This window comes from Macrosteles quadrilineatus, unplaced genomic scaffold (genome assembly GCF_028750875.1).
Source record: "Macrosteles quadrilineatus isolate MER2022 unplaced genomic scaffold, UCM_ALF_1.0 Scaffold_6__1_contigs__length_79288215, whole genome shotgun sequence".
NCBI lineage: Eukaryota > Metazoa > Arthropoda > Insecta > Hemiptera > Cicadellidae > Macrosteles > Macrosteles quadrilineatus.
Genome location: NW_026542599.1, coordinates 55,491,980 through 55,505,217, shown reverse-complemented (window position 1 = coordinate 55,505,217; position 13,238 = coordinate 55,491,980). Strand labels below are relative to the sequence as shown.

Below are 13,238 nucleotides of genomic sequence, written 5' to 3'. Positions count from 1 at the left end.
TTATTTTTATAAAATATTTATTATGTACAAAAATATCACATTTGTTAATCCTAAACTATGCAAACAAAATTGCAAGACCAAATAAAAAAAGTTAGTCTATTTAACAACAGTTTATAGTTTGTTTGCTTTGTACCATAAACATTTTCTCGTATCTGTTTGTACGAGAAGTGAAAGCTTAGTAAGCAACCTTTGACATGTTAAAGCCACAGTAGGTTTTAACTTACAACATTTTGTTAATACTGTCAGAAACAAGAAACTACTTATACGATGATCATTAACAGAAACGGTAAATTATACAACAATACTCAAAGATATCTAGTGGATTCTCCTGAAATTTCTACCAATGTTTAAGTAATATGAATATTGAACCTGAAATATGTTTAATATAGTTGTATTTATTTCACTTATTTGCTAAAACAATTTGTCCTCTCTAAACTACAACCAATAATCACGTTTTAGTTATTTTATTCACAAGTGGAGCCTACATAAAACATTGGATGTATGTGTTTATTTTCTTCTTTTGCAATTAAAAAAGTATGTATAGCAACTAGTTTATAACCGTATTTGGTGTAAAACATATTCCAATCAATCTTTTGGTAAACATCTTTTTCCGTTCTTAATGTACATTGATTGTGTCTAGTGAATAGTTATTATTATTATAAATCAATAGAAACTGTTCAACCGGATCAGTGCTTCTATTTATTTTTCTTTGAAAATAATCTTCAATAGTATTTGAATAAAGAGTCTTGATAGAGACTTAGACGATTTTAGAAATAATAAATTTTATTTAAAATAAGCATGAATCAGTGTTTGCAATCATATATCTTACTTACTTTAAATTTGTTAGATAGTTCCTTGATTTGTGTGAAATAAAGGCAACTCCACATAATCTAAGATAAACTTAAATAGTCCTGTAAAAACTTAAATAATCTAAGAAATAACTTAAATAAATTCAAATGTTTCCATTGACATGAAGCTTTTCCTATTTGCATTTGTTAACTTAAAAAAAATAAGTAAAAATGGAAGTATATTCTACTTTATTCGTTTAAAAAAATAAGGACAGTCCAACTCTTCTTATTTGTGATATAAAAATAAAATCAAAATGTATTTTCCATATTCAATAGAAGTCTTAAGAATTTTGAGTTTTGCTTATTGTCCAAAGAAAAGTACAATAATTTCTCTTAGATTATTTTCTTATAAATTATTAAAATAAAAAATCAATTTGGACTTTGCACACTGACCGCTTTGCAATAAATATTAGTTATTGTTTCTTATAGTAAACCCCCGTACCAAACTCTTCACAACTTTTCCTTTTTCGAACAGGCTGATATAATAAGTTTGAATTTTGCAATGCAAATTTTAAATTTAACAACAAATATTTATAGATTTGGTAATTAATTTGCAATGAGTAATTATTTATAGAGTAAATCTCTTTGTGGTTAGACATTTAAAGCTATCCACTGAGTATTAACTAAGACAGTTTTAGGCTGGAAGACAGAGAAAGGTAACTTTTCAGAGCTGACTAGGTTATCGTGTTGAACTGGCTAGGGTCCTCGTCCAGATCTTCTTCCTGGTCTTCACAGGTAGGTCCTGAATATCCTGTCATACAGGAACACATGGGTTCCCCCAGGATAACGATGCACTTCCCCTTGTTCTTGCACAGGTCCTTGGGACAACCTTTACCGTCGAACCTGGAGTTGGGAAACACACGGTCATGATGAGATCGGATTGGATTTAATTACTTCCATATAACAAACGAAGGTTATTGTGTATATACATTCCTGCTTATGGTTTTCCATAACTGCATTAAGCAGCTAGTACCAAAGGGATATCTTCCTCTGGCAGTATTTTAACTTAAGCAGAATATTATTAAAATAAACTTATTCGCACATGGCCTAACCTTGCATGGCTTTACCTTAGTACTGAAACCACGTGCTTACTGCACTGCATGTGGGTTACAATAGACATATATTTACACCAATAATAATGTTTAAGGGGTTAATATATGTTTTTTTTTACTTTTATTCATTTACATAAGCTCAATATATAAGGCATTTTATCTCCTGACAGTGCAAATTAACTGTTTAAGGACCCATAATATGTATAATCTGTAATAAGTAAAGTTTTTTGTTAAAAATGTCCACGGTAATAATTTTGCTGTTATTTTCAGCGTAACTTATTTGAAATTGCTTAGTTTTACCATTGACTTTGGATCCTACAAATAGATAGTTTGGAAAAAAACAGCTCTTTAACTTATGTGTGTAAATTTATATCAAATTCTAATTAATTTGTATTTGGACACTGCAAGTAACCTTCTAACCCTAATGTAAAATCTAAAGCATGGGTTGAGGTTTACTTCTTTTGGGTTACACTTCGGTGGGTTGATATCCCTAATTTTAGGCTGAATATTACAGTGTGCGATCTTACTCTTTGTTTGTAATACTAGAGCACAGGCAGCAGTTTTATGAATCGTTAGTTTTGGCTAATGTTAGAAGTTTGTAAAATATCAAGATAGTTACCGAACATACTTTCGCATTTGGATTAAGCTGGTCCGTAATGACAACAGAATTTAAGAAAGTCTTTTGAATTGTTTGGTCTTAATCATTAAACTAACGATAAATATTTTTTTCCTAATATTACCTTAATGCTTCATCTGGTGATATTTCTGGAGAAGTTTCTTCCTCTTTAAGCTCATTAGTTTCTGAAACATTTACATACCGGTTAAACCCAAGCACGGTTACAAACAATTTATTATTCCTACTCAGTTAAGGTAAAATTATATTTTACCCAACCTAACCTTGCTTGAAAATGAATAGACAGTGTGAAACCCATAGAGAAGGTATTGGCTGCATTTAGTTCTTTACATCCTAATTTCTCATCTGACCACCCTTTTCATCTGTTAAAGTAATGGTTTTCTTTTGCTGTTTTATTTTAGATCCCTATTTTTTTGCACTATATAACATTACACAGTGAATCATAGATTAAATATTCTATTCTTTGTGTTTATTTATTCCCCTACTTCCTCACATATTCTTTGCCGTTACTAAAACCGTTGATGTTTAATTAATGCAGCACGTAATATAATTTTCAATATGTAGCAATGAAGGATTGTTGTTAATATAATTTCTTCCAGGTTTAAAAAATGTGTTTCTTTTCATAACACGTTGGATGTTGACGTTTTTCAGATCTACTACAAATTTTACCAAATTTACGCCGCAAAAGTCCACTTCCTCTACCAAATCAACCACAGAAGCTCACTCACCCACACACACAGGGTCCTGATGGTTGTCCCAACTACCCCCGATGCAGCGGACCTTCGTCAGCCCCTGTTGAGAAGGTGGCACCGCGTACCCAGGGTCGCACCGGAAGTGGCACACCGACCCGTCCGGAAGTACACCCTTGGCTCTAGCAGGGACGGGATGGTGTTGGGGAGTACGGCAACTGAGGTGTCCATGGTCTGGACTGACCGGGACAGGGCAAGATGTTGTGGCTGTAATGTGATAAAAATTGGTGATTAGATCCATGAAATATTTATATAACGAGGTAAATGAGTAAAAAATCATAAAGTTTGTTGGTTAGCGTTCTAAGCTTTGTTGCTTCAAGTGCCGGGTTCGATCCCCGTGAGTATCGTTGCTAAGCTGGGGGACTGACCTTTTACAAACTTAGAGCAATATAGCATGAAGAAACAGTATAACATATCATTGAGCCCTTGCTACGCAAATGCTTCTACGAAAAGCTGTAGATTACGGAAATCACCATGTAACCGTAATGACTTGGAAAATAACATTATGAATAAAGAGTAGACTTTACGTTATCGCTTTTGATTGTTACGGCCTTTTGATTGTTGACATAAACACCTTCATATTATTGTATTCAGGTGATCCACAAGAATGTAAAATGCATAAGGAACTAAGTTTTATCATTGACTTCATAGAGCTACGGTGTTTAGCTGCTTATTGCGTAATGAAATCTGAAGTCTGTTTTGTAATCATATTAGCGGCGTTTGATTTCGCTGTTGTTGACTAAATGGGTATCTGTTATTTAAGAGTAGATCGTGAACTCTCTGACTATAACACTACAAGTACTACACTAAGTTACAAGTTGTTACACTATAGGGTAAGCAATAGTTTTGCAAGTAAACTGATGTTTTCAGTTATAAAAGTTTCAACGATGGTTAATACAAAAGAAGTAAATCGGTACAAAAATAAACAAACCTACATACAACGTTAATATCCGACCTCATAATTGTCAGCTGATTGACAATTGATGACTAAATTGTTATGCTTTCAACAATATAGTAAAACAGGTTAGTATAGTGTGTTTTACGCACGTGACTGTGCAATATCTCTTCTGAAATAGCAAATGGTGTAGTAAATTAAAATCCATCAGTCACAAATTACCACCCAAAGTTCATTTAAGTAGTTTTCATAGCATGGCAGCATGACATAGACTATTTACAATTATAATTCACTCTAAACGGCTGATGATAAATTAAACCCACTGAAATAAATCTCAATGAAAATTAATAGTCTAGGAGTTCAAAGAGCTGAATGAGCCAATGTTAATTATACACTACACATAGTTGAACTAAAACTAGCTTTGATCATTTGCCTGGTCCTTAATGGAGTGTGACTAATAAACAGCAAATGTTGTCTCATTGTTGGTGCATACATTAGTTAGTTGTTATTATTGGATGCATTTGTCACTAATTTGTTTCACTGTTCTCGAGGTGTATTTTAATGTGGGATTTTTAAGAAATAACTATGCAGAACTAAACAGTTGCATTTTCTGTTTGTATTGATTAAAACAGCTCTCTATGTAAGCAATGGAAGCATGTTTGTTTTGTTTTGGTTATGTTTGATTATGGATACTTGGAACTGTGACAGAATTGTTTATTGAATGGCTACTCCAAAGCTATAACATTCGTTTTGTATGTCAGGTTTGTGCCTCATGCAATATTTAACTAAGCCGAGGAAAATCCTTTCAGATTCTTTGTCGGAAGTTTCGACGAACAATCAAAACAACACCGGTCAAACTCGACAACTCGAGCAAACTCCAACAAACTAAATGTGACTTTCTATGTTAGGTATTGCTTTTTCCAACCATGGTTTAGTTGTTTGTGTTAAAAGTACTTAAAAAGAACTCTTATGAATTCGAGATATACATTTACGTGATAGCATGATGACGTATATCTACTTACTTGTGTATGTATGGACTTAACCCGAATACTATCTGATCAGACGTCACGTATACCTAACTAGAGATGGTATATACCCAAGCAGATGAAGTATATACACACACTTTGTATATAACTAACTATATTACAGTACATAAACAACCAGTCCTAGTATTTACCTACTGCTGACTATGTATAGGTTCAATTTACCTGGGCTTATATACCTAAGAAAAAGGCACCCATACCTTTCCCGGCTTAGTATAACTAAATGCACGTAGTATATACCTACGTAGACACTGAGGCGTAACTCCAGACCACTCCAGGTCGTCGCCACACTCAGTGATGACGTCACCCTCCAGCTGATATCCAGCAGCACAGCTGATGTTACATACAGAGCCCCAGGTCCTACCTGAGGGGCAGTCAGTCCTTACTGCAGGGCCGACCTCCAGCTCAGGACACTTGCGAACTGGAAGGGAAAGGAAATGAGGGTTGGTTACTTTCTGTTCCTATACATTGTATATGGAGAAAGTAGTGTTTCCGTAAACATTTTCGAGTTTGAGTTTTGAGTGGATAAAACCGTTTTAGGTCCCCCTTAACCCAAAAGATTGGTTATTGAAGTGAAGTCTTTCCGTGAGTGTGTCTGTCTGTGTGGATGTGTACAGAGCTACAGACCACACCTGTAGTCCGTTTTTGATGAAATTTGATATCCAGCGTCTTTTTTTTAATTTTTAGGTTTTTTGGTTTTAATGGTAATACTACAATTCAACAAATGAAAAATTGAATTTTCTCGAAAATCATATTTGGTATGATTTTGAAAAAAAATATGTTTTATTTCTTTAAATTGTAAACAAAACTTTAGAACTCCCATTCCTGTAAAAAGTACCATCCAAAATGTATTGTAACGTATGGAACTTTCCCATGCAAACGCATAAAATATCAGAAAATCGGATTTTCTAAAAAAGTATGTTTTGATTGAAATGAGTATGTGATGGTCCTTATAATTCTTATTAACAAAGTGCAACACCCATTTTTGTAAAAATTACGGTTCAAAAGTTATTGTATCTTATGTTATTTTACCATAAAACCTATGAAAAAACAGAATATCCTAATGGATTTTCCAAAATACCAGTTCTGATTGGAATTCCTCTGTTATGGTCCTTAAAATTCTAAACAAAATAGTGTAACCCCCCCCCCCATTCCTGTAAAAGTACGGTTCAAAAATTAATGCAACTTTTGTGATTTTACCTAACAAATATCACAAATACTCTCATCGCTTACCAAAGATATTGGTTGTAGACAAGCTAATGAGAGAAAGTATGTGTCAGATTGCTGATACTGTTTATTTTCTTTTATTTTGATTATTGAGCCAATATAAGTCCAATTATATTCCCCTACCCAAGCTTATACCCAAGCTATACTTATACTTACCCAAGCTTATGGACTTAAACAGAATACTATCCGATCAGACGCCACGTATACCTAACTATGGATGGTATATACCCCCTACCATAGTAAGACTATATAGACCTTTTAAACCTAACTAGGACTAAGTACATGTAGCCTAACCTTTTTACATCCAGACAAAAATAAATATAAAATAACCATATCATGTCTGTAGGTCAAGAACAAGCTTAATGTAATTTACAGTTTGTCTTTAAGCCTGTAAAGTATGCGTCAAGTGATTGTGAACTGTGAGGGGGGGCGGCCTGGAGACTGCTCTTTAGGCTTTGGGTCATCTTCAGAAAAATTATATTGGTCAATGAAATTGTTAATAAAATATCAACAATTGTTACAAAACATGTTGTTAGTAAAATTGTTAATTGTTGTAAATTGTTAATTGTAATTGTGTAAATTGTTGAACAATAAATTAAGATGACGGGCACTAACTTTGTAATGTTTGTAAATCTATCTATCTATATTATTAATACGCTACATGAAACTTTGTAAACAATAAGGCTTTTTTGTTTTAAGATTAAACCCCTCATATTTTTTATCAAAATGTCCTAAACTCACCAATGACGTTGTATCTTGTGACGCAGTTGACGATGGTCCGTTTGTGACGGTACAGTCTGATCACCACTTTGTGACTACCCTCAGAAACTTCACTACCAGGCTCGGGCCCAGCTAGGACTTCTTGCTTCACCTTTTCTATTGAAGACCTGAAAAGATTTTGAAACTTGTAATTTTTACAACGCTAATTGATAGTAACCAATTTAATGGCTACAACAACGCTTTACTAAAATGTTATGGAATTAAAATAGTGGTTATCCTCAGTTTGATTCAAAATACTTTTTCATCCAGTTCGGTCGCTAAACTGATAATGATTAGTTTTAATCCTAATTCACCATCCATTTTAATTATGCCATCCAGCAAAATGTATTTTATGATTGAAAATTTAACAGTCTGAGTGATATCATCTTATTCCATTCAATGATCACTAATTTCGTAGATTACAAAATATTTTTTAACCTGAACATTAAGGGGAAGAATCAAGACACAAATATCATTCATTAACAAAATGTCTTTATGGAGGTACCCCTGCAACGAACAACATTCTACAGTATTTCACAAGATTTCTACAGCAACATTGTTTGCTCATGCAACTTAACTATTATCTTAACTCTAAGTAACCAGGAACTGTACTAGGAACTACCAACATTGTTTCATACTTTACTACTTTCAATATTTAAAATTATTGACCGCTTAAGTGTATTCAAGTTCTCTGCTTAAGCTGCTGTACATTTTACCAAGGATGGCACGGTATGATGGGAGGCACTTCCATGATCACTGACGTGTCTCCTTTCTTCGCCAGCACCGCTCTGTCACTAGGACATCGGGCGCAGACCTTGGACCTGCCATGGGTGAGGGCTCGAGGAGGTTCGTCCTGACTGAACTGCCACAGCTCTTTTCTAGCAGCTCCTGTAGAAAATGCAAACATAGGTTTGTAAGGCCTGAAATATTTATTTTCAGCTAATGTTTTCATAACACTTATATTTAAGTAAAATTTCAAGTGTTGGAAGCTAGGATGGTTTTAGTACAAAGTGACATTCGTCAACCTAGAGCATATGACAGATTTTTAAAAGACTGAAAATGACATAATTTGGAACTAAAACCTCAGTTAAATAAAAATGTATCAAATATAAGAATGTTTCCAGTCCCAAGCCTTACTAACTTACACTAATAAACACCTATCTTCCAGATAGTTCGCTAATTTATTCTTAAGCTGTAGAACAGTGAAATTTAATATTGGACAAATTAAACCTGATCCATGGACATGTGTAGAAGTTTTAAACTGAAACAAAATTAAACTAAACAAATTTACTAAGCCAACATTGGAAACCGGTTCAATTGCCAACCACACAACCCACCCAGACGTATGGTGTCAATTATAAATAGTTCGGTGAATTGGCTTTCTATTGTGTGAGGTCCAGTGGCAATTAGTTGGCAAAGTGACATGTCACTTGAAGCTATCAATCATCCGCCTGTCAAGTGATGCGGGCCCAACAACAGTTAGTTTACCTTGAAACTGACGCTTTTGACAGTTTAAGTAGTTAGGGGTCGATTTGTTTAAGGGGATCTACCACCTTTAAATGACAATTTTTTCATTTAGTAAGTTAGACATTTTTTATGCAGGTATTATATTTAGGACCTTTATTTAATGAGCTTTTGAGGTTTTAAATTTAATTTTCACCTTTCAAGTTTTTTATAAAATCTTTTTAGCGTTTTATTTTAGCGTTTTTTGATACATTGCTAAACTTTGAATAACTTTTTTATTTTTTGATCAATTGTAATGATTATTGATTTTTTTTAACCTTATAATACCAAGAAACTTTTTGGTCATTATAATTAAAATACCATTTCAGAAAAAAAGTTACAAGCAATTATATTTTTTAAATAAAAATTTGTATTTTACAAATAAAAAAAATCATAATTATTTTATTTTATTAGCTATACAATTTCTTATGACTAAATATCTCAGTAATATAACAAGGAACAAGTAGTAAAAAGTTTAATGGCTTATCTATAATACTTTAAAAGTTATTCAAACATATGTAATAAGAAACACGGAAAAACAGAACTTGCGGAAAACGAGCTTTAAAGTAGGCTATAGCGTTTCTAAAGCAGTTCGTAACAACTTCTATTTTTTAATATTATTTAAAGAAAAAAATGTTCAGTTTGTCTTCAAATTTTACCCACATACTCAGAAAAGTATGCAGAACAAAAAAATAACATTATTTAAAAATGTAAAAAAAAATAAATAAATAACCATTTAAAGGTGGTGGATCCCCTTAAAGTTTATGACAATTATTATTTTACTTTTTAGTTTGTTTAGTCAGTGTAACAACTAAGAGGATGTGGATTCGGAGAAGTATTGCTGACGTGAATTGAAAAGTCGGTTTAAAAATTACTTTGCATCTCAGACAAATTTTTTTATCATTTTAAATTATTTTCTATATGAATAATGACATCGTTACGTATCCAACAGTTATTGAGTATTGACTTCATAAACACCTTTTTTCAGTGCAGCCATGCTAACGTATAGTGCAGTTATAAAATGTGGGTCCCATTACACTTAACGCAAATTATTTGGAGAGATAATAAGTTTGAAACGATTAAAGCCTAGAAGACCTTGATTTTTTGGGACCATTTGATCAGTACTTTCACTTCGATCACTTATAATAATCAATCGAATGCTTTCATAAAATACTATGTAAATAGAACATATGTTTCACGGACAAATGGAATATCCAATTTAACCTATAGTTACCTTAACACACAAATTCATTTTTACAGCTTTATAACGTCATTAAAACATGTTTGTTTTGTTTGGATTCCAATGGTACTACGTTCAACGAACCACTCTAGGTCATTTCCATCCAATCTATTTGTGGACATTATTATAACCTCTTTATAACAATTATAACTGGCATCAATTTGACAAAAAAATATCATTCTACGATTTGTAGGTTATGCCAATAACAAGCTGTCGCCAAATTCAAAACTTAAATATCACAACAATACAACAGCTGATCCCACAACCATTGTTGCCAAATTGCTTTTACACGTACAACGTTCTTGTCGTTTTGCATTTTAGGTTGAAAATACGTGACAAAGTAAAACTTATTTTTAAAATGTTTAACTAATTTTAACACTTGCACCTCAATTTATTTTTGACATAGTTACAAAACTGCACACCTGCCAGGGAACACATTACTCTTGGCCCGTCTGACTACACGCGGTAGACGACGCCACAACAGTATTTGTGCAATCGCGGGTCGTCGCGTCGCTTCAGGGTGCCAACTATTTCAATAGGCGTAGACTTCCTTCTCCATCTACAATGATTTACCCCGCGGGGATCCCGGGGTATTTTTATCTGACCTGGATTAGCAATTTTGATCGGAGGGAGTGATTAAGGCTGTATAGGGTGTAGAGTGAAAATTGTAATTATCGGTTATTTTACTGTACAATTAGTCATAAGAATCAAGAAATAATGTAGACCAAACATCTGTATTAAATTATAAACGTTAACTATGTTTAAAGTACCTAGTCGTGGTAAATATTACAGGGAACCAACTTAAGAAGTATAACCGTTAACATTGACGTGAAGCTGCAAAAATAAATTTATGCAAAATTAAATGAAAGATATTTACTTTACTATTCCACTTTGTCTGGGTATGAAACACTGAGCTAGACGATTCGGTTGTACGAACTTCACTCTTTCTGTAAAATCAAAGCTCCAATTTATGGTACGATTGTAAAATTATAATGAGATTCATATAATTGGCTTGAGCATTTTTATGTTTTAACAAATTTTCCCTTTTGTATTTTTCATTGCACAATCTAAACTAAATGGTCCACAGAGTTTCAAATGAATAAAAATAAACTTGATACTTTCACACTATGGTTATTGTTGTGCAGTACAGAAAATTTAAAAGATACAAGAAAAAGTTCTGCTGCTAACACAGATTTTGCAGAAGTGGGCTAACATTTGCTAGCGCATTGAATAACAAACAGCTCGTTGAATTATCTTCCAAAAAGAGGATGGCAAGGTTTTGAGCTCAATTAAATATTACTCGTATTTCAGATTGTTTCTGGTTTTTGCTATTGTATAGTCATGGGGTTTAGGGATGATATGCACATGATCATGCTACGTACTTATAACCCGACCGGAATTGGTTGACACTGATCATTTTGTAGCTTAATTCTATAAATACATAAGTTCCTGTTTGAAAATGTAGATGGAAATGCAACCACTAAACATTGGTTAGTTTGGCTCATTTTCCTAGTCTTAGATAGCTTAAAGCCACAAACACCACATTCAAACACAATGAATAATTACTGGCAGTTTGACTCAGCAATAATTTGTCTCAATAACAACAAATCAGTTTAGTCTTCAACAACAACGTCCTTGCATTGGCAGCCGTACATGTGCTCAGTGCACTGTTGAATGATGACAGGTTGCCATTGTGTGAATGAATGGTCATTATATTATGCTAATGCCCATTTGATATATTACCAGCTGGTTCCGTGCTTCCCAACAATGCTCAGCTGACTGCTAACACAATCAGCTGTTTTGCTGCCAACCTATTGTCGTCTCAAGTTTGGCTGTTGTTTCTGAATGCACCCTAAATTACTTTACGGGTTATACATTGACTTTGGATAAACCGAGAAAGGATTTTAATCATCTGGTAATTTAGTCACACGTCTTGATAACGACTAAAATGGCCCTAAAACGTTTGAGTGCATTGATGATGACGAAATGTTTCCTTTTATTTTAGAATAAACTCAAAGCCATTATTAATTGGCTTGCCAACTAATAATTCATTTTTACTACACCTATCAACAACAACAAAATAATTGACAAAAAAATGTCCAATGATCTGATGTCAATATTTTGTGTTTATTTATATAGTGTATGCGTTCAGCAGACCACATTGTTGAGCTTGCTCCAAGCTTTATAATTAGGTCAGTAGCTCTGGTTTTTGTCAATGTTAATATTTTGCATTGTTTGTTTAAGTGTGCTTTATTCTTTGTTAAAACTTAACCAGAAGGCTGGTAGTAGTTTTACCGTTCTTTTGTTCGTAATAATATTAATGCAGGCTCACCTTAAAATTTATCTCAAAATAGTCACAAAATAGAGTCGAACTCGTAGAATTCAAACGGAATAGAGATTAAAAACACATTAAACCCTTTCAAACATATTCCTTTGCTTTCATAAGGTTGCTGTTGCTGGCTCGTTGCTAAATGGGTCAATTCTTGAACAATGGCAATATGTTTTTCATCGTTTGTCTGTCAATTAATTAACCATACAGTAACAAAAGGTCAAAGTTGGATGGTAACAACTCTTTTGATTTATTATTAAATGCTATAAATTGTCATATAAGGGATCCATCTCAAGCGTTAGAAAATTTCTAATATCCGTAGTAGAACCCCTGTTAACCGAATTCGGGTTAAGCGATACCCTGATTAACCGAAATGGTTCCAAAAAACAATACAGGGCTGTAAAATGCTTTAGTAACTTCAGTTGTTTAGCTTAAAGTGTTTTCTAACCCATTGTTTAGCTTAAATAAAACACTGAGATACATTCAATAGATATATTGTCTTAAATACATTTTTTCTACACACTGTGGGAACACATTGGTTATTTTTAGCATATAATGGGTTAACTGAAAAATTGGTTATCCGAAACAGCCTTCCCCCTTTATTTCGGTTAATCGGGGTTCTACTGTAATAATATATGGTTATTTATGAATTTTGCGGCGGTGACTCTTTCGGAATGTAAAATGACAATAGTAAAAGGTAATGCATCCGCCTGGAACTCTAGTATATTTTCCCCGTAGATTTTCCTACCAGATCAAAAGGTGATTTAGCCCGTGTTGCTAGGAATAGGTTAGTATCAGTAGCCAACCATTGTTCTTACCTCTATTTTTGTGGCGGTTGTTTCCACGATTTCGCTTTTTGGCGGGCAATCCGTCTGATATTTTGCTCGTCACTGTGCCTCTGTAAAACTAACACAAAATATAATTAGATTCAAAAGTAGTATTTATTTATAAAGTGTTAG

At 33.4% G+C, this 13,238-nt stretch overlaps 1 protein-coding gene across 1 annotated transcript in view; it reads right to left on the bottom strand.

The window, feature by feature from the left end:
* The window catches only part of LOC128997126 (uncharacterized), a 52,194-nt gene continuing 38,956 nt past the window's right edge, over nt 1–13,238 (bottom strand). The window contains exons 4-10 of the mRNA XM_054422708.1: nt 13,098–13,185; nt 7,924–8,095; nt 7,190–7,335; nt 5,466–5,642; nt 3,263–3,490; nt 2,641–2,701; nt 1–1,691 (exon numbers count right to left, since the gene is read on the bottom strand). Coding sequence (XP_054278683.1) covers nt 1,523–1,691; nt 2,641–2,701; nt 3,263–3,490; nt 5,466–5,642; nt 7,190–7,335; nt 7,924–8,095; nt 13,098–13,185 — 1,041 coding nt within the window. The 3' untranslated portion in view covers nt 1–1,522. The remainder of the gene's footprint in view (nt 1,692–2,640; nt 2,702–3,262; nt 3,491–5,465; nt 5,643–7,189; nt 7,336–7,923; nt 8,096–13,097; nt 13,186–13,238) is intronic.